Source organism: Callorhinchus milii, unplaced genomic scaffold (genome assembly GCF_018977255.1).
Source record: "Callorhinchus milii isolate IMCB2004 unplaced genomic scaffold, IMCB_Cmil_1.0 Scaffold30, whole genome shotgun sequence".
Taxonomy (NCBI): Eukaryota; Metazoa; Chordata; class Chondrichthyes; order Chimaeriformes; family Callorhinchidae; genus Callorhinchus; species Callorhinchus milii.
In genome coordinates this window covers 2,011,988-2,037,598 of record NW_024704771.1, presented here as the reverse complement: position 1 = coordinate 2,037,598, position 25,611 = coordinate 2,011,988, and the positions used below count along the sequence as shown (strand labels likewise).

Below are 25,611 nucleotides of genomic sequence, written 5' to 3'. Positions count from 1 at the left end.
GGAGGGAGGAAAGAGAGAAGGGGAAAGAGAGGAAGGAGAGAGAAGAGTGTGAAGAGAGAGGGAGAGAGATATAGAAAGACCAAAGAAGATGAGGCAACAGACTGAATGTCGGGGGGCGCGCAGATTCCACTGACCCAGCGACAGATCACTCCAGGCTTCACAGCCTTCTCCCCGAGAGAAAGTCTTGAGGGGGAGAGAGAAAGAGGGGGGTGAGAGAGGGAGAAAGGAGAGGGGAAGAGGGGGAGGGGGGGGGGGGGGGGGGAGAGAAAGGGGAGCATAGGAGCTGGAAGGGGGAATGGAGCCGAGGACCTCTTTGTAAGCGAACCTAATTGCACAGAAACCTTTATTAAGAGTTTATGAGAGAGAATCACCTCTTTGCTCAAACCGCAGCGCAACAGGGAACCGGAGCCGTGGCCGAGTCCTGCCGTGTTTGCTGCCCATTCGGTTTGCGGTGCTGACCGATCGCCAGGGGACCAACATGGCCACCAGCCTCTTCTTCCCGCTTCTGGTTAATTTTTTTCTTGTAAAAAGTGTTGCCGTTTCAAAAAGATCCCTGATCCGCAGCGTTCCCCCTCCCCCACCCCCGTGTCCGTTCCCGTCCCGCGGCCGGCCGCTGACTGCCGCCACCCACGCCCCCCCTCCCCTCCCTCCCCCCCCACCCCCCCCCCCCCCCCGCCCGCCCGCAGCTCACACGCTCAGGAGCCAGAAGAAGAAGAAGATGGCGATGAAGAGGAAGAGCGAATCCCAGTTGTTGTTGCCGGCAGCGGCCCCACGGTTCCCCCCGAAGAAGGAATTCCAGTCCATGTTGCCGTGGTTTCCCCGATCGTTGTCTATGAGGAAGAGCAGCGGCTCAACTGTTGGTCACTCGCCATCACAGCAAACCTCCCCCCAACCCCTCGCCTCCACGCACATCCCCTCTCCCCCCACGCGCCTCCCCCCTCCCCCAACACGCCGCCCCGACACGCCTCCCCCGCTCCCCGACACGCCTCCCCCGCTCCCCGACACGCCTCCCCCGCTCCCCGACACGCCTCCCCCGCTCCCCGACACGCCTCCCCCGCTCCCCGACACGCCTCCCCCGCTCCCCGACACGCCTCCCCCGCTCCCCGACACGCCTCCCCGCTCCCCGACACGCCTCCCCCGCTCCCCGACACGCCTCCCCCGCTCCCCGACACGCCTCCCCGCTCCCCGACACGCCTCCCCCGCTCCCCGACACGCCTCCCCGCTCCCCGACACGCCTCCCCGCTCCCCGACATGCCTCCCCCCTCCCTGACACTCGTCCCCCGACACTCCTCCCCGCTCCCCGACACGCTTCCCCCGCTACCTGACACGTCGTCCCCGCTCCCCGACACGCCTCCCCCGCTTCCCGACATACCTCCCCAGCTCCCTGACACACCTCTCCCGCTCCCCGACCCACCTCCCCCCCTGGCCCGACACACCAACCCACCTCCCCACAGACTGGCTGACAGCACTCACCCATTCGCTGGCGGTTGTCATTGGAGTTAAATACTGTGGTGAAGAATCCAAAGGGAAAAGCTCCGATCCCGAAGGACATGTGGAAGCCGGTGTCGCCAAATCCCTGAAAACCCTACAACAGGAAGAAAAACATTCCTCCGATCTCACTCGTTCTGGATAAACATCCCTTTTCCCCCATATCATCAAACCCCTTACTTTCCTTGGGGCGAAACGCTGGGCAAGTTTCCTTCCTCCACACACACCTGTTTACTCAGCAGTCAGTAGGAACCTGGTTGTTAAGTCGCGGATCGCTGTTCCGGGGGTAATAATGCCTTCATAAAAAANGTAAGTTGGTCACTCAATCCACGACTTGTTTGTGGGACGATGCTGTGCGCAATTGGCTGCTGCTTTTCGCCCACAAAATATGCAGCACTACACTTTACAGTATATTTTGTGAAGCGCTTTGAGATGTCTCAAAGTCGTGATAAATGAAAATACTATTATTATTACTATCGCATTATAAAACTCCCATCCATCACCTCCATCTACCAGCACATCCCTGCCATCCACGTTCACTGTGTAACATGTGAGGCAGATTTATTGACTGTAAACTGCAGATTGTATGACTATTATGTATGAGAGAAGCTCAGCGGGCTCTGGTCTGCTCCACGTCACTATCGGCTGTCAGGCCTTCAGCTTCTCTGCCCCCACCCTTTGGAACACCATCCCACAGTCCCTTCGCCTCGCTCCCTCGCTCGCCTCCTTCCAGATCCCCCTCCGTGACCGCGCCTTCAACCCCTGCCCTCCACCCTTCCTGATCCCAATCCCCAGCTCGGGTCCAAATCCCTAAACGTCCAGCGCATTGGGACGTCCTCCCGACGTGAAAGCCGGTGTGTTGAATGCAGTTTGTGGTTAGTTTGCAGTTCATTGTGTAAACTAACAGCCCTGGAGTATGGTGTCTGTGCATTTTGTAGCTAAATTCCAACATCCAATTGAACTGGCACGGACGGGACATTGGCTTCACATCTCAGCTGAAAGATTCTCTAACCTTGCCGTTGAACGGTGTGCAATAATGGTGACCTTTACGTAGGCAAACAAAGCGGCAGTTTTCACGTGCTTTCTCCTTTGATAAATACAAGCGTATGAGTGTATTTGTGTGCGCATGTGTGTGTACGCGTGTGCGCGCACGTGTGTGTACGTGTGTGCGCACGCGTGTGGGTGTGTGTGGGAGGGGGCAAGTTTTGACGCACTCTTGCCATCTCTTGGCGTAAAATACAAACTGCAGTTATTCGCAAAAAACACAAACTTACAAAAATAAGCACTGAAAGTCTTCACTCAAAATTTCCACAAAGCCCCACTATCTTCTTGCCCCCAACCCTGCCCGCGCCCCCCCCCACACACTCTCTCACATGTGTCAAAACATTTCTCGCTATGTCTCTTAATCAGTGGGGCCAATAGAAAAATGCGGAAATATTTGCCAAACATTTCAGGGAAATTTGACAAATTCTAAGGGAAATTGCGGGGGTTGGGGGAGCGTCAATTGGTGCTACTGAGAGGCACATTTTACTGCCAACCTATATTTTTTGAAAGCACGTGATCGGTTGAGACAATGGGTACCATTCACCAAGACAAGACAGTGACGTTTTCTAAGTGGGATCATCCAGCTCCTCACTCTCATCCGTGGGGTATTGGGGGGGCGGGTGGGGTGGGGGGGGGGAAATGGTGTTGGGGGGCAGTGAGGAGAGCAGAACTAGACAGAGTGGTCCATGTGAATCCTGCACTACATTCAAAGGCCTGGAGATTCGATGAACACTGCAGGGGTCCTGACTGCGGAGCTCCAGGAGGTCACCATCCTCTGCCTCTCAGCACTGCACACAGAGGCCCAAAGAGAGGCAGCCCTCCCTCCCCACTCAGGGAGAGATACACTCACAGACACACACAGAGAGGGAGAGGGACACACACTCACAGAATCAAACAGAATAATAATCCTGGCAATTGGCTGCCGCGTTTCGCCCACAAAATATACAGTGAAGTCACTTTACAGTATATTCAATATATTCAAATACATGAGCAGGCTAACGCTTCACAGAATATACTGCAAATTGAATTCGCTGTATATCTTGTGGGTGAAACGCCGCAGCCAATTGCGCACAGCAGCGTCCCACAAACAGTCATGGATTGACAGACCAAATTATTTTTATTATTTATTTTGAAGGATCCCCGGAAAAGCGATCCGCCAATCAACTAACAATCGTCCTATTTTCTGCGGGGTAAACAAAGGCGAGTAAGCAAACGTGCCCAACGATTCACCTTCCCGGGAATCGAATGCAGACAGAGGAGACTTGCACACCAGAAAAAGAGAGAGAGGGAATCACTCACAGACAGACAGAGAAAGACAGAAAGGAACACACATACCAAAACAAACACAGACAGACAGAGGAGAGACTCACCTACGCGCATAGATATTCTCAAGACAAAATGCCTTCTCAGGGCGGGTTAGTGAAGCCCGCTCTGCATGCAGGTCCACAAGATTTTCTCGGTTTACTGGACTAAACCAGGGCTTGGAACTCAACAGTCTAAGCTGAGGTGCGCTGGGGGGATGCTTCACTGTTGGAGGTGCCGGCCTTAAGACGAGACGTTAAACTGTGGACGGGAATGTCTCCCAATGTCCTCGCTAACAACAACATTACCTGTGTCCAGCACCTTTCACCATCGGGAGGACGTCCCAAGGCGCCAGTCAGTGTTTCAGATCCAAGCTGGGGGTCTGGATCGGGGAGGGTGGAGGCTGGGGGGGGGGGGGGGAGGAGGGTGAGCGAAGGTACGGTCGAAGAGGAGGGTCTTGAGGTGTGCTGGGGTGTCTTGAGGTGTCTTGAAGGTGGCGAGGGAGGTGGCGAGGCGGAGGGACTGCGGGATGAAGTTCCAGAAGGTGGAGGCAAAGTGGCATAATGCCAGTCCATCAATGGAGTGGCGAGTGAGGCGGGGGATGTGAAGCAGGCTGGAGCCCGCTGAGCGGAGGGAGCGAGCGGGTTAGTAGGAGGTTAGATGGTCGCAGAGGTAGAGGGGAGCAAGGCCATGGAGGGCTTTGAAACAATTATCTCCAGGATATCCTTCACGATATATCTTATGAACATTTAGCAACGTGAAAGACTCAATATCAGATGTAAGTATTATCACGGTTACTGTGCTGGGAGCGTCAGGCTGGTTTGTGAGCTCAAAATCCCAGCTTCAATCCACAAACTTCAACTGAGGAACTGAGCCAGGCTGATATTTGGAGTCACTGGGACTCAATCCGACAATCTCCTCCCATGCCCTGACCGAGCTAAAGGGATATTTATTTCGGGGTTGGGGGGGTGGGCTGCTCAGCCTTGTATCTGACACATGCGGAAACCCATCACGGTGCTTAAAGAGTCTCCAAACCAAGCTGAGAATTCCATCCCACATCCCACCTACACATGAAAATCCCAGAGAGATTGTTGGAATGGCATGCGCACTCTCTCCCTGGAGGGACGCATCCTGCTTACCTAATTCCGGAGAGTATTAGGCGCAGGTTGGCGAGAGCCAAGGCTTGGGGGGGGGGAGCCCAGAGTGTGCGTTGGGGTAACTGCTGGAGTCTAATCAGCTAAATATTTTCAGACTCAAAACTGTAATAAAGTGAGCAATGAAGTTACCCCTCTGCTCTCAGGCTCTGAACGCTGGCCCTGGGGTCTGGGTGGAGTCTTCAATCTGTCAATGAGAAGTAAATCTTTTAACCTTTGATACAAACCTGTAAAGGGCAGAACATCTGAAATGGGGAGTGGGCTTAAAGCAAATATAAAATCACCGCCATTCTGTTCTGCTCAACCCACCCTGATCCGCCTGGGTATCAGGGAGAAGGAAAGGCACTGCTGACCTCAACAGCCCCTCCCACGGTGGAGCCAGAGCCCCGCCCCAACCCTGGCAGAACAAGGCCCCGCCCCATCTTACAGAACAGCCCCGCCCCCAACCCTATCCGAACAATAGCCCCCACAACCCCAATTGTACAGCCCCGCCCCCAACCCTATCAGAATAGCTCCACCCACAACCCCAATTGAACAGCTCCGCCCACAATCCAGGCAAAACAAGGCCCCACCCCCAAACCTGTCAGAACAGCCCTCGCCCCCAATTGAACAATAATAGCCCCACCCACAAGCCGGGTAGAACCATTGCCCCGCCCCTTAGTGTGGGGAATGAAAGCCCCGCACACCCAAGCAAAGCAAATGTCTCACTCCCCAAATCCCCTATGAAAGCCTCACTCTGGGAGCGATGGCCAGTCGCTGACAGGCCCTGACCTCACACGTACCTGGGGTCCTCCTGGCTTGTGCTGCCCCTGCCATACAGAGGGATGACTTTCTCACGACTGATCCCAGCTTTGCAGACAGGACATTCTTGTCGGTCGGGTCTGGTCTCTAACCACTGGACAGGGAGGGAGGCAGAGACAGCGTGTTTCAGAGCAGCACATGCACTCCAGCACAGAGACACTGGGCAACAGCTTACACTTACACCCTTCACCTTCAAACAAAGTCTCAAAGGGTTTCTCAGTGACGAAATTCATAATGAAATGAAGGTGGGTTATAATAATAATAATTTATTTGACATAACGGCTTATCACATCTTCAAGACGTCTCAAAAGTGCTTCACAGAATATACGGTAAAGTGAACTGACTGTATATTTTGTGGGCAAATCAGGCAGCCAATTGCGCACAGAGGCGTCCCACAAACAGTCCTGCATTGAATGACCAAATTATTTTTTTTTTGAAGTAATTATTACCCGCGGAATAGTGATCCGCCAATCGACTAACAACTGGGTTCCTACTTATTGCTGGGTAAATGGAAACTTGCCCAACATTTCGCCAGGCCAGGAATTAAACCCAGGTCCTCTCGCTTGCGAGGCGAGTGCTCTAACCACTGAGTTACATGACTCCACAGGTTATGCAGATAAACACAACATCCCACCAACAATAATAGTCCTTGTGCTTGATTATAGCACCTTATCGAATCCAAACGCCTTCAATTGCTTCACAGTGACCTGTTGTAAATTGTAGTAACTGTGAATTTGCAGGCAATGAGACAAGCTGCTTCTATTTAGGGGCAAATCTGGATAACTGGGAAATGTCTAGTTGTTACATTCCAGTTTAGATTTATACAGCGCTTTTTTTGAGTGTTGGAATAACGAAGCTTTGACTCGATGAAGACATGAATGAGGTAGCCCAGAGGTATTGGCGGACAAGGGCAATGTTAATATTAATAGTCCTTGCATTTAATACAGCGCCTTATCAAGTCATTGAGCCTTCTCAAAGCTCTTCATAGAATGTATTATAAAGTGAATTGACTATTTTGTGGGAGAAATGTGAACAGCAGTATCCCACAAACAATTGTGGATTGAGTGACCAAAATTTTATTTTATTATGAATGGATTAATAGCCCCAAAAGCAATCCGCCAATCATCGAACAACCAGGCTCCTACTTGCTACTAGGTAAACAGAGGCAGTTGGAGCAAGGAAAATTGCCTAACGTTTCATCCTGCTGGGAATCAAACCTGGGTGTCCTCTCTTGCGAGGCGAGTGCACTATCCAATACGTGGCAAAATGTGGCAACCAACTTGCACAGAGCAATGTCCCACAAACAGCCGTGAGCTGATCGCCTGATTTATCTGGGGGATTGTTGGCCAGGAAACAGGGAGAGAAATTCCCTTCTCTTTTCTAATATTACCACGAGATCTTTAATATCCACCTGAACAGGCAGCCGGCAGTTTAATGTCCAATCCAAACGTACCTCAGACCTCAGGAGTGTAGAGCTCCCACCCAACACTGTAGTAGAGTGTCAGCCTGGACTGTGAGCCGATAATAATAATTCTTGCAGTTGATATAGTGCCTTATCTCATCTTCGAGACATCTTAAAAGCACTTCACAGAATACACTGTAAAGTGGAAGTGGGTGAAGCACGGCAGCCAATTGCGCACAGCAGTGTCCCACAAACAATCTTGGAATGAACGACCAAGTTATTATTATTTCTTTGAAGGGAATATTGCCACTGGAAAGCAATCCACCAATCGACTAACAAGTGCTGCTAGGTGAACAGAGGCGTGTGCGCCGAGTAAGGAAACTTGCCTGAGGTTTCACCTGGCCCGGGAATCCAATCGAACCTGGGTCCTCTCGTTTGCTTGCAAGGCGAGCACATTAACTATTATGTTACAGGACACTTAGATTTATAAAGGGGGGAGGGTAGGGGGTCGGAGACGGGGAATCTGAAACAAATGTTAATTTTTCCCGGAGTTCCTCAGCAAGGGCTGGATGAGGAGTATGGCAGGCCAACTCCACTTCCAGAGAGGATGGTTATGGAGGAGACTGGGTTGGGGTTATTAAGGAATCCAGTTAGAAATGCCACATATTCATCTGTAATGAACGGAGAGGATAATACATCTGGCTTCCCTGCCCCGTGGCCTATACCTGTAGCTGTAGAGTCCTATACCTGTGGAGTCCTGTAGCTCAGTGGTTAAAGCACTCGCCTTGCAAGCGAGAGGACCTGGCTTCGATTCCCGGCAGGGCGAAATGTTGGGCAAGTTTCCTTACTCCACACGCCTCGGTTGACGCAGCAGTAAGTAGGAACCCAGTTGTTGGTCGAATGGCGAATCGCTTTTCTGGGGGTTAATAATTCCTTAAAAAAAAAAATTGGGTCACTTCAATCCATGACTGTTTGTGGGATGCTGCTGGGCAATTGGTTGCCACTTTTCGCCCACAAAATACACAATTAAATTAAATTCACAGTATATTCTGTGAAACTCTTTGAGACATCTCGAAGACGTGATAAGGCACTATATCAAATGCAAGGACTATTATTATTATCTGCCACATGGCCACAGCAGTAAGGAGCTTGGAGGGTAAAGGTGGGAGGGTGAGGAAAATGATGGTGCTCTTACCTGATGAAGACATGGCCAACTGCAGATAATAGGAGGTACCGGGAGAGAGGGAGAAAAATAGGTTAGACAAGTGACATGATAGCGGGAACAACATTCCTGAACAAATAACCACCACAATCCAGCACAGGCTCCCTAATTCTCTCTCTCTCTCTCTCTCTCTCTCCTCCCAGGGAATGCTCTGGAGTCCAAGATGTTTTGTCTTTTAGTCTCTGAACTCTGTTAAAACAGGATTCTGGGAATCATAGAATTATACAGCACAGAAGGAGGTTGTTCGGCCCATCGTGCCTCTGTCAGCTCTTTCAAAGAGCTGTTCAAATTAATCCCACTCACCACTCTCCCCCCTTGGCCCTGCAAGTGTTTTTTTCAAGTAAATATCCAACCCCCTTTTGAAAGTTATTACTGAATCTGCTTCCACCACCCTTTCAAGCTGTGCATTGCAGACCGAAACAATTTTACACATAAAAATGTTTTTCCTCGTCTCCCCTCTGGTTCTTTTGCCAATTATCTCAAATCTATATTCCCTGATTACCAACCCACCGGCCAGTGGAAACAGTTTCTCCCTGTCTACTCCATCAAAACCCCTCATCATTGTGAACACCTCTATTAAATCTCCCCTTAACCTTCTCTGCTCTAAGGAGAACAATCCCAACCTCTCTCGTGTCTCCACAAAACTGAAGTCCCTCATCTCTGGTATCAGGATATTGACTTACTGACTCAAAGCCTCAGAATTATTCACACTAATGCTATAACCTGCCACAGACCCAGGCCCCTAAGTCAGTCTGTTTTCTTTCCCTGAAATAACAGGGTCAATTTTTCAGTATTTCTTGAGGAATTTCTTAATTAATAATAATAATAATCCTTGCATTTGATACAGCGCCTTATCACGTCTTCGAGACGTGAACTCCCTCAGCTCCACCACCAGTGGTCGTGCTTTCAGCCACTACGCTCTGAAGCTCTGGAATTCTCTCCCGCACTCCCTCCCTCTCCACTTTCAAATCCCGCCTAAAGACGGTGCTTACAGTCACCTCCTCCTCCACCCCCTCTCCCCTCTCCCCTGGCTCAGGGTCAGATTCCACCACTGTCAAGCGCTCTGGGACGCTATCTGTGTAAATCTGTTGTTGTTATTGTTGTTAGTTGTTGTTGTTTGTGGAGGTAACGGGAAATCAGACTCTGGATAACCACAACAACCAGACACAACAACAACAACTTGCATTTATTTAGCTCCCCTCAAGCAGGGTAGCGTTCCAGAGCACAAAGATGCTACAGTCCCAGCTGTGAGTGGCGTCGCAGTGTCAGCTACCCTGTGTGTCAGGATCAGACAGACACAAGCAAACCCTGTAGGCCGCAGTTATTCAGAGCGTGAAATCTCCATCCCCATAAATCCCCATCAGCCCACGGTTGAATGACTCGCAGCATCAGAATGGCTGGGGGCGGGGAGGGGAAGTGTAATAATAATAATCCTTGCAATTGATATAGCACCTTATCACGTCTTCGAGATGTCTCAAAGCGCTTCACAGAATATACTGTAAACTGTATATTTTGTGGGCAAAAAGCGGCAGCCAGCAGTGTCCCACAAACATTTGTGGATTGAGTGACCAATTTATTAGTATTATTATCGTTTAAAGGAAGTATCATGCCCGGAAAGGCGATCCACCAATCGACTAACAACCGGGTTCCTGGTGACTGCTACGTAAACAGAAATGTGTGGAGTTAGGAAACTTTTTGTCCTGTCCGGAAATCGAACTCAGGTCTCTCGCTTGCGAGGTGAGTGCTCTAACCATTGAGCTACAGGACTCTACTAAGATACAGAAATATCTCGACTGGAAACAAATCTCCATTAGCGGATGGTTGATTCACTCGCAGCATCAAAATGGCTGGGAAAGGGGGAGGGGAGGTTTTGAGAGGCAGCGGGAGGAGGCAGAAACACTCAGACTAAGCTGGACACTGGGTGATGGAAGCAAATATCATAAAACACCGACCTGCAAAACATTCGATCAAAATTTACAGCCAGCATGAATTAAAACAAGGGTAACTGTGAGGAGAATGCTTTTAATTTGAAGTATTTTGATATATATTTGCACAATATATGTACTGGTAATAATTCTTTCAAAAAATAATAATTTGGTCTCTCAAACCACGACTGTTTGTGGGACGCCGTTGTGCGTAATTGGCTGCCTTGTTTCGCCCATAAAATATAGTCAGTTTATTTTACAGTATATTCCGTGTGAGGATTATTATTCATCATATCCGCTCCCTATGACTCGTCACACCAAAGCCTGACACAATACAGGGTCACTTTGACCTAAACACATGCTCAGGTTTGGTCCCTGTTCCACTGTAAAGCACAGTACTAGATACTCACACCCAGATAAACCTTTCTTGTTGGCTCTAACTGGTCATTACACTGTGCCAGCCTGTACTACAACAACAAAATTACATTTGTATTGCGCCTTTCACGTCAGGAGGACGTCCCGAGTTTCGGACCCGAAAGTCGAAGGAGCGAACAGGATGGTAGGGGGTTAGGAGGTCGGAGAGGTAGGAGGAGCAAGATCATGGAGGGCTTTGAAGGTGAGGACCAGGATCTTGAACTGTATCCTCTGTGTGATGGGAAACCAGTGGAGTTGGGCAAGGATGGGGGTGATAGGGTCATGGAGCCTGGTGCGGGAGAGGACATGGGCTGCAGAATTCTGGATGATCTGGATGTGGAGGGAGGAGTTGGGGAGGCCGACAGTTTGAGTTTGCATAGTCGAGCCTCAAAGTAATGAAGGCATGTATGAGAGATTCAGCGAGCTGCGGTGTGAGACAGTGTCGGAGCCGGTGATGTGGCGGAGGTGGTGGATGGCAGAGCGGGTCGGGTCATGGCGTGAATGTGGGATGGAAAGAATAGTTGAGGGTCGAACAAGACCCCAAGGTTCAGGATTGGCTTAGCGAGGTGGAGTGTGCAACCATGGATGGTGATACTGTCAGCGCCTGAGGGGAGGAGGCGCTGACGGGAGCCAATCAGGAGGGCCTCGGTCTTGTTGACATTCAACTGAAGAAAGTTCGCTCTCATCCAGGACTTGATGTCTGACAGACATTTTGTCAGCACAGCAGTTGTCTTGAGTCAAAGGTGGAGACTGAGAGGTAGTTTGGTGTCATCTGCATACATGTATGACACAGCTTCCTTACTGTACTACAGTGTATAGAAAGACAGGTTCCTGATGGTATAAATACTCAGCTTCCTAGTTTTGCAGTGTAGATACACAGCTTCCTGTTAATGACAATAGTAATAATCCTTGCATTTGATAAGAGCACCTTATCATGTATTCGAGACGTCTCAAAGCGCTTCACAGAATATACTGTAAAATGAATTGACTACATATTTTGCAGGTGAAATATGGCAGCCAATTGCGCACAGCAGCGTCCCATAAACAGTCGTGGATTGAAGTGAACAATTCATCGTTATTTTTTGAAGGAATTTTTATGCTTGGAAAAGCGATCCACAATCGACGAACAACCGAGTTTGTGCTTACTGCTTGGTAAACAGAGGTATGGAGTAAGGAAACTTGCCCAGCGTTTCATCCTGCCCAGAAATCAAACCAAGGTCCTCTCTCTTGCAAGGCGAGTGCTCTAACCATCGAGCTACAGAATTCCATGTGATGTAGTGCAGATACATAGCGTCCTGCTGTTAAAGAACAGACAGACACAGCAAGTTGGCTCTACACTGCAGATAGAAACAGCTTCTTTGTTTATACTGGCGATAGACACAGGTTCCTGGTACGGTAGTGCAGATACCCATACACACACAGAGAGCGTCCTAGTATTACAGCGCAGATGGACGCAGCCCATAGAAGGTCTGGGTAATCTCCATGTCACACTTGAGTACTCGTTGCCTCTCACAAAGCCTTGTGTGAGATGTTGGTGTGAGTAACTTCTACAACCTTTCTTTTTGAACAGTCTCACAGCGCTTCCTGCAAATATAAAGTGGAGTAACTTTCCTGGAGGCCAACATGACACCTGGATGGCACCTGCGATGTCCCACACGTGGCAGTGAATGAACGGCCAACTGAACTGCTTTGGGGGAAATTTGATGAAGGAGGAATGTTCCTCCCACCTTGGTGAATTCCCTGCTTTTCTTCCAAACACACCCATGGGATCTTTACTCTCACCTGAACCAGCAGAACAGGAGCTTGCTTTAACTTCTCAGCTGTAGCACAACAACAAATCACACTTGTATAGCGTCCTTCACGTCAGAAAGACAGCCCAGGGTGCTGGCACCTCCAAAGAAGGGCTTTCTTCATCCCAAACAATCTTGGGATTGTGATGTTCAGTCACAATATAGGACTCAAACCTCTCGCCCAAGATATGAGAGTGTTGCCAACTGAACCAAGCTGTCAGTGTATTGGCAGAATGTTCAATACCTCGTAAACGCTCTGTACGCTGATAACCAGAGGAGACATCCACTGGAGACTTGCGCAGCTTTACAGTACACAGCAAACAAGATACAGGAGGAGCAGAGAGAACACGTGAATTGAGATAATCCCAAACTACTGATACAAGAGACAAAGTTCAGACACGTGTCAGATGTTCCCTTTACTCAGCCACCAGGCCTCAAGCACCCACCTACCCAATATATCTCAGTCTGTCCCTATCTCTATATCACCCCAATATATCTCAGGCAGTATTGCTCACAAACATCGATAATAATAATCCCTCCAAATCCAAAAACAATAATAATTTGGTCATTTTCAATCTACGACTGTTTGTGGGACATTGCTGTGCGCAATTGGCTGCCGCGTTCGCCCACAAATATACAGTCAATTCACTTTACAGTGTGTTCTGTGAAGCGCTTTGGGACGTCCTCCTGACGTGAAAAGCGCTATATCAAATGCAAGGATTATTATTATTATTATTATTATTATTAGGTACAGCAAACACATGGTCTCAGGCGATATGCATTCTAATAACGCAATTTTTTAAAAAAACTCAGATTATTTCTGAGTCAGCGCCTTGGGACGTCCCCTTGACCTGAAAGGCACTCTTCAAATGTAATTTGTTGAGTGTTTCACACAGTAAACAACAATGAAGTGATTGAACTCCGCTGTGATCGGCGAATTTAAATGAGGGACAATTAAAAAAAAATTGGCCACTTCAACCCATGGCGGTTTGTGGGATATTGCTGTGTGCAATTGGCTGCCGCCTTTCATCCACAAAATACACAGTCAATCCACTTTACAATATATTCTGTGATGCGCTTTGAGACGTTATATTAAATACAAGGATTATTATTAATATCAGCCGCTGCCCTGGCAGGAGCTCCCAGTTTACACTCCAAATAGCACGAGGGACCTTTAACTTGAACCTTCTTCACTTCAACAATGCCGTGCTCCCCTCCCTCAGCTCTGCACTGGAGCGTCAGCTTCGGCTGTGAGCTCAAAGTCCGGACCTGGAACCTGAACCCACGTCCCTCTGAGCCAGAGGCGAGAGCCAGCCTGACTGAGCCAGGCTGCCTGTTACTAATTATACCAGCAGCCTGTAAAACGTTCACCGTGGGGTGAAAAGAAATCTCATTACCATCTGCTCTGCTGTTAGTCACACAATGTTATTGTGCTGTGTAATTCTGAACTACAGGTCATCATATCAGTACTTCCAGCGCCTTGGGACGTCCTCCCGACGTGAAAGGCGCTCAATAAATGGAATCTTGTTGTTGTTGTTGTTCTCCAACCCAACAACACAACAACTTGCATTTATATAGCGCCCTTCACGCGGGATAGCGTCCCGGAGTGTTTGGCAGTGGTGAAGTTTGACCCCGAGCCGGGGGGGAGAGGTGACTGTAACCGCCATCAAAAAAGGATTTGAAAGTGGGAGGGAGTTGGCAAGGCGGAAGGATTGAGGGAGAGAGTTCCATAGCTTCGGGCAAGGTGGAGCGGAAGGGCAAGGGATAAACAGGAGGCCGGAGCTGGGCCGAGCGGAGGCAGCGGGTGGTGGAGTGGGAGGGGGGTAAGCAACTCGGAGAGATAGGGAAGTGTGAGGGCATGAACGGATTTGAAAACGAGTGAGAGGATCTTGAAAGTCGATCCGTTCGGTAATTGGGAGCCAGTGGAGCCTGGCAAGGACTGGTGTGATGGCGGTACAGAGTTTTGTGCGGGTTAGTAGTCGGGCAGCGGAGTTCTGAATTAACCTTCCAAACTTCAACCAGCACCCAGGGCCATCAAAACCTCTTCTCTACCACAGAAATCTACTGCTACAGCAGGCCAACCAACCCAAGGCTCAGTGTAGGTGTCACTTGGTCGCATTCCCGCCTCTGAGATAGAAGTTTGTGGGTTCAAGCCCCACGTCCAGACTTTGAACACAGTCTAGTGGAGCCTGGCGAGGACTGATGTAAATGGGGGAACAGAGTTTAGTGTATGTGATGGGGAGCCGGCGGAGCCTGGCTAGAACTGGTGTGATGGGGGGACAGAGTCCAGAGCCGGTGTGTTTCCACTGGACTTTGTGGTTAGTGGAGCACATATCTGGTTGGTCACTGCCCAGGGATACAAGTCACCTAGAGATCCCGGGAGGCTTGCGAGAGGAGTCCAGGGCCCCGGAGCAGACTAGGCCTGTGACTGGAGACCAGCCCTCCCTCCCCTCCCACTGGCCAAAGCTCTCACTAACCAAACATTACCAGCTGAAATCCAGGCCTCAGTTTGCAGGACGCTGCTGTGCATCAGTGACTGTCACAGGACAAGAAGCACAGGCAAAAACGCTGAGCGTACAATACCACTGCTTGTCTCCGTGCTTCTCTCCATGCAGCCTGGACCCTTTCCAAGAGCAGAACAACGACCCACACTGAGCTGGCATTAGCTAACGCTCTCAGTGGCTGACTGCTCTCAAACAAAATCTGGCTTCCAGGTATCTGTGCGTAATTGGCTGCCACATTTCGCCCACAAAATATGCAGTCAATTCACTTTACAGTATATTCTGTGAAGCGCTTTGAGACGTCTAGAAGGTGTGACAAAGCGCGATATCAAATGCAAGGACTATTATTATTATTGCCAGCAATAAGCAACCCTTTCCATTTGACCCAGCGCTCCAGACAAAATACCTCAAACATGGTGAGTCACTTTGAAGTGTAGTGACCATTGTCAAAACATCTAAAATTGATTCACAGCAATTTTAATACAATGTCTATGCGGAGTCCCTTAGTGTAGTGGTCAGCGTGCTCGCCACGCAAGCGAGAGGACCCGGGTTCGATTCTCGGGCAAGTTCACTGACTCAACACGCCTCTGTTTACCTGGCAGTAAGTGGAAACCCGGTTATTAGTCAATTGTTTTCTGGGAGTAACAATCCCTCTAAATTTTTTTTTACAAGTTTGGTCACTCAATCCACAACGGTTTTGGGGCACTTCTGTGCACAATTTGCCGACGTGTTCGCCCACAAAATATACAGTCAATTCACTTCACGGTATATTCTTTAGATGAGACATTAAAGTGAGGTTCCGTCTATGCCCGTCCACGTAGATGTCAAAGATCCCATGGTATCATTCGAAAAGAGAAGGGCAGTCTCTCTCTCCCAGTGTCCTGGCCATCAATCCCCCCAAATAAATCATTCATTCACCTCATGGTTGTTTGAGAAACTCTGCTGTGCACAAGTGCTTTGAGATATTTGACATGATAAGCTTTCTCTACAGGTCAAATGCAAGGCTAATATTAATATTATCAGCTACAACATAGACAGTTGCTACACTTTACAGTAAATCCCGTAAAGCGCTTTGAGATATCCTCCTGACATCAAAGGCATTACATTAACTACAACAACAAATTAGATTTGTAGAGCACCTTTATGTCGTAAAGACGTCCCAAGGTGCTGGAATTGTTATTAATAAGATGAAATTATTTAATATTATTATATAATTTAGGAATTAAAGGCAAAAGATCCAGAGATAGTAACAGTGTTGAAGGAGGCCATTCGGCCCACCAAGTCCGGACCGGCTCACAGAGCAAGGAGACTGCTTCAATCCCACCACCCCACCTAATCCCCCATCCAACAACTTGCATTTATATAGCGCCCCTCACAAAGGGTAGTGTCCCAGAGCGCTTGACCGTGGCAGAGCAACAACAACAACAAAATTACATTTATAGAGCGCCTTTCACGTTGGGAAGACACCCAAAGCACTGAACAGTCAGGTGTCGGGGCCCGAGCATGGGGGAGGGGTGGAGTAGGGGTGAGGGAAGGCAAAGAGGTGGGAGGGCGACCAAAGGCACGATCGAAGAGAAGGGTCTTGAGACCGGCCTTGAAGGAGGCGAGGGAGGAAGCGAGGCGAAGGGACCGTGGAAGGAGTTCCAGAGTGTGGGGGCAGAGAGGCTGAAAGCCTGGACACCGCTGGTAGGGCGGGTCGGGCGGGAGACATGGAGCAGGCCGGAGCCCGCTTAATGGAGGGAGCGGACAGGTTGGTAGGGAGTCAGCAGGTCAGAGAGGTAGGAGGGGGCAAGGCCATGGATGGCCTTGAAAGTGAGGATGACTGCACTGGGAAGGGGGAGGTGACCATAGACACGGTTGAATAGGAAGGTCTTCAGGTGCGAAGGGGCAGAGGAAGAGTGTCCCAGAGTTTCAAGGCGTAGTGACTGAAAGCGCGACCACTAATGGTGGAACGGAGGGCACGAGGGACATACAAAATGTCAGAGCCAGTCGAGCGGAGGCAGCGGGTTGTGGGGTAAGCAGGCAGGAGAGGTAGGGAAGTGCCAGGGCATGAAAGGGTTTCAAATTGAGTGTGAGGATCTTGAAATTGACCGCTTTGGTGATGGGGAGCCAGTGGAGCTTGGCTAGAACTGGTGAGATGGGAGGGACAGAGTTCAGTGTAGGTGAGTATGGCCTTGCTTTCATAGGCCTCTCTATTTCCCTCTTGAAAACTACAATAGACTCCACATCCACCACCCAACTCAGCAAGGTTCTACAGCTCATTACTCTCTCGGTGAAAATATTCCTTCTAAGTTCTCCTTTCGCTGTTCTTGTGACTGACTTATAGCAACAACAAAATTACATTTGCGTAGCACCTTTCACGTCGGGAATATGTCCCAAGGCGCTGGACAATCAATATTTCAGACCCGAGTTGGGAGTTGGGATCGGGGAGGGTGGAGGACAAGGGTAGGGGGAAGGAGGGTGACGGTAGGCACGGTCGAAGAGAAGGGTCTTCAGACGGGTTTTGAAGGAAGCAAGGGAGGGGGCGAGGCGGAGGGACTGCGGGATGTAGTTCCAGAGGTGGGGCAAGCGAGGCGGGCGATGTGAAGCAGGCTGAAGCCCGCTGAGCGGAGGGTGGGGCCAGGTCAGTAAGGGGTTAGGAGGTTGGAGAGGTAGGGGAGAGCAAAGCCATGGAGAGCTTTAAAAGTGAGGACCAGGATCTTAAAGTGTATCCTCTGTGTGATGGGAAGCCAGTGGAGTCGGGCGAGGTTGCAGGTGATAGGATCAAGGACGCTGGTGAGGGAAAGGACACGGGCTACAGAGTTCTGGATGATCTGCAGCTTATGGAGGGAGGAGTTGGGGAGGCCAACATGCAAGAACTTCCAGCGCCTTGGGACGTCCTCCCGACGTGAAAGGCACTCAATAAATGGAATCTTGTTGTAGTTGTAGTCGAGCCTAGATGTTATGAATGCGTGTATGAGGGTCTCGGCGGTCTGAGGCAGTGGCAGAGCCGGGCAATGTTGTGGACTTGGGGAAAGGCAGAGCGGGTCACGGCACGGATGTGAGGTAGAAAGGATAGTTTAAAAAAACAAGATTGTGGAGTCCTGTAGCTCAGTGGTTAGAGCACTCGCTTTGCAAGTCAGAGACCTGAGTTCAATTCCAGGCAGAGGGCGAAACCTTGGGCAAGTTTCCTTACTCCACACAGAGCCTAATAATAATCCCTCCAAAACCAAAAACAATAATAAAATTAGTCATTTTCAATCTACGACTGTTTGTGGGACATTACTGTGCGCAATTGGCTGCCGCGTTCGCCCACAAATATACAGTCAATTCACTTTACAGTGTGTTCTTGAAGCGCTTTGGGACGTCCTTCCGACGTGAAAAGCGCTATATCAAATGCAAGGATTATTATTATTATTATAACAATAATTTGCATTTATACAGCGCCATTCACACAGGGTAACGTCCCGGAGTGCTCGATGCCTAGTTTTGGACAAAGGTATGAAAATAGAATTCAAATGAACTGGTGGAACGGATTGATGGGCTGACTGGACCCCTCATGTTTGTGTATGCAGAGAGACACACACACCCATACAGAGTCACTGCCAAACTCCTGTCTAAACACACAGTGGCTCAGGTGCAACTCTGTGCCCCTCCCCCAGTTGACAATCCTCCCTATTAAAACAGTCATCCCACCCTTGTTTTTCTGGCAAGCTCTCATTGTGTACAAATGGCTTTAGTATTTACCAACCCAAGTTCAAAAGTCAATAAACACGATTTTACGTTGATAATTAACAGCTTTCCTGCAGGGAGGACGTCTCGAGTCATTTCAACAAAGACAATAAAGGCAAAGCACTCGGAGATTAATCAATGTTTCTTTAAGAAATTTAAGAGGAACTTAATTTGGGGTCCTGTGGCTCAGTGGTTAGAGCACTGGCTTAGCAAGCGAGAGACCTGGGTTTGATTCCCGGCAGGGAGAAATGTTGGGCAAGTTTCCTTACTCCACACACCTGTTGACCCAGCAGATAGTAGGAACCCGGTTATTGGTCGATTGGCAGATCGCTTTACCGGGAATAATAATCTTTCAAACAAAACAATAATAATTTGGTCACTCAATGCACGACTGTTTGTGGGACGCTGCTGTATGCAATTGATTGCCACGTTTCGCCCACAAATATACATTCAATTCAGTTTACAGTATTTTCTGTGAAGCGCTTTGAGACATCTAGAAAAGTGCTATATCAAATGCGAGGATTATTATTATTATTATTAAGCTGACATTGAGAACCCAGCCTGAGTAATGGGGCACCAACAACACATTACATTTACATGGCGCCTTTCATGTCAGGACGTCCCAAAGCGCTGGACAGTCAGGAATCTGCACCCAACCTGGTGGTTGGGATCAGGAGGTTGGGGGGTGGGGAGGGTAGGGGTAGGGGGTGGCCGTTTGAAGAGGAGGGCCTTGAGATGGGTCTTGAAGAAGGCAGCGAGGCAGCGGGACTGTGGCATTGAGTTCCAGAGGTAGGGGCAGAGAGGCTGAATGGTGGGGCGGGCAATGCGGGGCCTGGGGGGGAATGCCCACTGTCTGGTGGGGGGGGGGTCGGGTAAGTGGCCACTTTATGGGGCGTGGGCAGGTAAGTGCCCACTGACTGTGGGGGCAGGTAAGTGCCCACTGACTGTGGGGGCAGGTAAGTGCCCACTGACTGTGGGGGCAGGTAAGTGCCCACTGTCGGGGGGGCGGGTAAGTGCCCACTGTGGGGGGCGGGTAAGTGCCCACTGACTGTGGGGCAGGTAAGTGCCCACTGTCGGGGGGGGGGGGTAAGTGCCCACTGTCGGGGGGCGGTAAGTGCCCACTGTCGGGGGGGGCGGGTAAGTGCCCACTGACTGTGGGGGCAGGTAAGTGCCCACTGTCGGGGGGGGGGGGTAAGTGCCCACTGTCGGGGGGAGCGGGTAAGTGCCCACTGTCGGGGGGGGGGGGGGGGGGGAGTGCCACTGACTGTGGGGGCGGGTAAGTGCCCACTGTCGGGGGGGCGGGTAAGTGCCACTGTCGGGGGGGAGGGGGGAAGTGTCCACTGTCTGGGAGTGGGAGTGCCTAGTATCGGGGGGGGGGGGAATAAGAGCCCACTGGGGGTGTGGGGGGGACTCGACTGTGCCCAGTGACTGGGGAGGGAGTGAGTGCCCACTGTCTGCGGGGGCGTGAAAGTGCTCACTGTCTAGTCGGGGGGGGGGGGGGGGGGGTCAGTGCCCACTGACTGGGGGAGGGGATGAGGTGGGGGGTAACAGGAGGGCGGGGAAGAGGGCGCGGGGAGCAGGACAGGGGGGGAGGGGGTGGGGGGGTGGGGGGGGGGAAGGGGGGGAGGTGGGGGGGGGGTTGAGGGGTGGGTTTGAGGGGTGGGGGGAGGGGGGGGGGGAAGGGGGGGGAGGTGGGGGGGGGGTTGAGGGGTGGGTTTGAGGGGTGGGGGGAGGAGGTGGGGGGGGGTTGAGGGGTGGGGGAGGAGGTGGGGGGGTTGAGGGGTGGGGGGAGGAGGTGGGGGGGGGGTTGAGGGGTGGGGGGAGGAGGTGGGGGGGGGGTTGAGGGGTGGGGGGAGGAGGTGGGGGGGTTGAGGGGTGGGTGGGGAGTCCACTTGTCTCCGACGCCACTGACCAGAACAAGTGGCCGCAGAGGCTGATGACGGCGTCCTTGGCGGTGTCCAGGCAGATGTTACACTCGAACGCCCCGCGGTCCTGTCCCTGCCGCCGCTCCTGCTCCCGCTCCTCGCCATCGGCAGCGGCCGCCATGACTGAACAATAACAAGCCCGGCCCCGCCCCCTCCCGCCCGCCCGCCCGTCCGTCACCCCGGCCAACCGGGAACATCCGGGCCCCGCGGGCAGGGGGCGGGAGTGCCACTGCGAGCAGCGCCGCCTGGATTGGTCAGCGGCTCCATCAATTACCCAGCGGGGCGGGGCGAGGGCGGGCCTGAGCCTGAGAACGCCACCTTGATTGGTCTTTGATTGCGTCAATCATCGCGTGCGGCGAGGGTGGGGAAAGGTGGTTGAAGCGGCTGTGGGCACGTCACACAACCGCGCCTGGCGATTGGCTGCAATGGACGTCGATCAGCGCCACGTGGAGGCGGGATCTGTATTCTTATTGGCTGATCGTGGTAGTTCGCCCGTTTGTCAATGGTAGAGCGGAACGTCAATAATTACGGGCGTGATCAGTCTGATTTGATTGGCTATCGTGAGGCTGTGGGCGGGAGAGGGCGGTGTCAGAGCCTTCCTGTGTTTATCAATGAATGGGCGTGTCACAAGGCCTGTCAATCAACGATGTTTTCCCAGGATCTGTTGTTTGAGTGGACATGAGTCCAGTGACAGGAGAGTGGACACATTATAATAATAATAATATCCTTGTATTTGATATGACGCCTCAAAGCGCTTCACATAATATACTGTAAAGTGAATTGATCTGTACATTTGTGGCAATTAGTTAGGAAACTTGCCTAACCTGACCCGCCGGGAACCGAACCCAGGTTTCTCTCGCCTGTGAGGCGAGTGCTCCAACCACTGAGCTACAGGGCTCCACAATGCAAATTCAGGGCGGTTTGTAGGACACGGCTGTGCATAAATTAGCTGCTGAGTTTGTCTACCAAATGAGTCACTCCACTTTACAGTAAAATCCTGTGGTTTTGTGACCAAGTGCACGATTGCCACCAAATCAGCCAGAGCTGGAATCAGTTTCGAACAGCACACTGCAACAACCAATTACACACAGCAGTGTCTCACAAACAGTCGTGGATTGAGTGACCAAATTGTTTTTTTTAATGGGATTATTACTTCTGGAAAGCGATCCGCCAATCGCCTAACAACCATCCTGCTTACTCCTCGGTAAACAGACACATTTGTTGTTGTTGTTGTTGTCCCAGAGCTTAAAATAACTGTGGGCATAAACTGGCAAGGTGGGCAGAAGACTGTGCTAAGAGAGCGCCCTACCCGTATCCCTCCACCATGCCCCTTCCTTCCCCATCTTCAGGTTACGCCTAAAGACCTTCCTCTTGGACTGTGCCTACGGTCACCACCCCTCCCCCCCTCCCCCTCCCCCCAGCTCAGTCTTGGGCTCTGTCACTGTCAAGCGCTATCCTGCACGAGGGGTGCTGTGTTGCTGCTGTTGTTGTTATTCAGCGCCTTGGGACGTCCTGGTGTGAAAGGCAATAACAAATGTCATCTGTTCTTGTTGTTGTTGTTGCTCTCCCACCAGTGCCCCGCCCACTCCACACCCACACCAATCGGGGGGGGTGGGCTGTCGCTGTTCTCTCGGCTCTCATTTCTCGCTTAATATTTTAGTGACTTTAGCGATAAGTTTCTCCACTTAAAATGTTGGCGGGATGTTGGCCGACTGTCCCCTGGTCCGCAGACCCCCGGCATTCCTCTTGATTTATGGTTTAATCTGTGGTTTATTTGGTAGGTTTGATGGTGGATGTCTGTTTGTTACTCCCGGAGTCGTTCTGCTTCTCCTCTAAAACAGCTCAGCTCCCCGTCCCTTCAAATACTTCTGCAAAATGGCGATTTTTTAATGGCTGTGTTCCCCCCACCCCACCCCACCGCGCCCCCCCCACTCTGTGTGGCGTGAAGGATCGCCAAGTGGAGAACCCGAAGTGAGTGCCGGACAAAACCATCCTCGCATTCGATACAGAGCCTCTTCAGGCATCTCAAAGCGCTTCCCAGAATACACTGTACAGCGAAGCGACTGTTATATATTTTGCGGGCGAAACACGGCTGCCCAATTGTGCACAGCAGCGCCCAACACAACAGTCGTGGATTGAAGCGACTGATTTATTATTATTATTTTCTGAAGGGATCATTGTTACCTCCGGAAACGCGATCCGCCAATCGACTAACAATTGGGTTCCTACTGACTGCCGGGTAAACCGAGGCGTGTGGAGTGAGGAAGCACTTTGTCCTGCCGGGAATGGAACAGCAACAACAACAAGATTGCATTTATAGAGCGCATTTCACGTCGGGAGGACGTCCCAAGGCGCTGGACAGTTTGGTCGGGACTCGAGCAGTGGGGGAAATGGTCAGGGTAAGGGGAGGGAAGGGAGGGGGCGAGGAGGGGGTAGAGAGTCGAGAGGGGAGCTGAAGGCACGGTCGAAGAGAAAGGTCTTGAGACCGGCCTTGAAGGAGCAAAGGGAGGAAGCGGCGAAGGCACTGGGGGATAGAGTTCCAGAGCCTGGGGGCTGAGAGGCTGAAGGCCCGGCCACCGATGGTAGGGCGGTTGGGGCGGGGGATGTGGAGCAGACCAGAGCCAGAGGAACGGAGGGTATGGGCAGGTAGGTAGGGGGATAGTAGGTCGAAGAGATAGTAAGGAGCGAGGCCGTGAATGGCCTTGTAGGTGAGGATATGGCCTGCGATTGAAGGCAGTAAATTCAGAACGAATCTGCGTTAACTACTTCAGTGAGCGAGTAGTAAACTTAAGGAACAGGATCCCTAGGGAACATGTCATTGGTTTCAAGAACAAATTAGATAGATTTCTGCTAGGAAATATTATCTTAGGATACACTATAGAGTTTGGGTCACAACATTTCAAGTGATTGCCAGGATAATACTAATAATAATAATAATCACATGTTCGACACGTCTCAAAGCACTTCACAGGATACACAGTAAAGTGGATTGACTGGAAGGATGGTGGAAGGAACCAGATGGACCTTGGTCCTCTTTTGGCTGCAAATTCTAATGTTCTTATGCCGCCGACTGAACTGTGTGGATGCCTCAGGCTTCCTCTGAGCAAGGCAAATAGTGTCTAAATATTGCCTGGGAAAAGAAGACAGGATCAATATTAGAATCCTACAAGGCACAAGCGGGGAGACAGCAGCTGACACCGACTGTAGTAATAAATAATTCGAGTCAATGGGATTGTTCACCAAAAGGTTGGTGATGAAATTCTCTTGAAGTTGGGTAAAGGTTGGAGCCGTTGGTGAAATAATTATCGCTGGACATCAGATGGCGCTGTTTCACAGCATGTGTACTGCCAGTGTCTGTCACAGGAGTCCTGTAGCTCTGGTTCGAGCAAACGAGAACTGGGTTCGATTCCCATCAGGTGGAAACGTTGGTCAAGTTAAGCTTCGTTACTCCACGCGCCTCTGCTTACCTGGCAGTAAATAGGATCCCGCTTGCAAGTCGATTGGCGGATCGCTTTTTCGGGGGAAGTAAATCCTTTTAAACAAAAATAATAATTTGATCCCTCAATCCACGACTGTTTGTGGGACATTGCTGTGGCGCAATTAGCTGCCTCGTTTCGCCCACAAAATACAATCAATTCATTTTACAGTCTGTTCTGTGATGCGCTTTGAGACATCTGGAAGACGTGATAAGGCGCTGCATCAAATGCAAGGATTATTATAATCAAGTTCCAATGCCACAAGCCTCTTAATTACTCAACGCAGCAGCGTGTTTGATATCAGTGTCACGCAGAACTGTTGGATGTTGTCAGTGATTACAGTCTCTGTGGAATGGAGCAGGAATGAGACAAGCTAGCTACAAAGCAGAATTGTTCGTTGTCTGGCAACAGGCTGCCCTGGCCTGGTGTCTGTCTCCCACACAGTGAGGCGATGATCCGTATGTGCGAAGGACGAAAAAGTGATGTGCAGTAAAACAGAAGGCCATTGTGAGATGCTTCCTACAAAGATGATGGTCTCAGCCTGTCCTGGAGTCCTGTAGCTCAGTGCTTAGAGCACTCGCCTCGCATGAAAAAGGACCTGGGTTTGATCCCCGGGCAGGGTGAAATGTTGGGCAAGTTCACTTACTCCATACACTTCTGTTTACCTAGAAACCCAGCTGTTAGTCGATTAGCGGATCGCGTTTCCTGGGATAATAATTTCTTCAAAAAAAAATAAGCTGGTCACTTCAATCCACGACTGTTTACAGGACGCTGCTGTGTGCAATTGGCTGCCCCGTTTCGCCCACAAAAGATACAGTCAACTCACTTTACGATAAAATTCTGTGAAGAGCTTTGAGATGTCTCGAAGACGTAATAAGGCGCTGCATCAAATGCAAGGGTATTTATGTTCTGACATTACATGACTCTTTGCCCTGTTTGTCTCCTTACCCAGCTTTCTCCCCCCCAATTCTGCTGCTTTTATTCTTAGGAAACGAAGAAAATCCCAAACAAGTTCTTGTTCTCTGAGCATGTAGATGTGCTGACTCTGACCCGCTCGCAGTGGGGGCTGCTTGCACTGGCGTTACATTAGGCAACAGAGGATGTGTCTTGGGCTACCTGGAGCCAGGAAAATAGTGATTTTTTTACACAAGTACTGTCTAATAATAATAATCCTTGCATTTGATATAGTGCCTTACCACATCTTTGAGACATCTCAAAGCCCTTCACGAATATACTGCAATGTGTAGTGACTGTTTTTTCTGTGTGAAATACGGCAGCCAATTGCGCACAGCAGCATCCCACAAACTGTTGTGGATTGAAGTGACCAATTTCTTATTATTATTTTGAAGGAATCATTATCTCTGGAAAAACGATCCGCCAATCAACTAACAACCAGGTTCCTACTTACTGCTGGGTAAACAAAGGCGTGTGGAGTAAGGAAACTTGCCCAACAAAT

At 50.5% G+C, this 25,611-nt stretch overlaps 1 protein-coding gene across 1 annotated transcript; it reads right to left on the bottom strand.

The window, feature by feature from the left end:
- Positions 1-681: 681 nt before the first annotated feature.
- Positions 682-20,842, bottom strand: rnf5 (ring finger protein 5). Its single transcript, XM_042344856.1, has 6 exons — positions 20,667-20,842; positions 8,387-8,405; positions 5,771-5,883; positions 5,121-5,175; positions 1,474-1,585; positions 682-830 (listed from the first exon to the last, which is right to left on the bottom strand). The coding sequence occupies exons 1-6, from the start codon at positions 20,798-20,800 to the stop codon at positions 688-690; spliced, it is 576 nt and encodes a 191-aa protein (XP_042200790.1). The 5' UTR covers positions 20,801-20,842; the 3' UTR covers positions 682-687.
- Between the last annotated feature and the right edge of the window lie 4,769 nt (positions 20,843-25,611).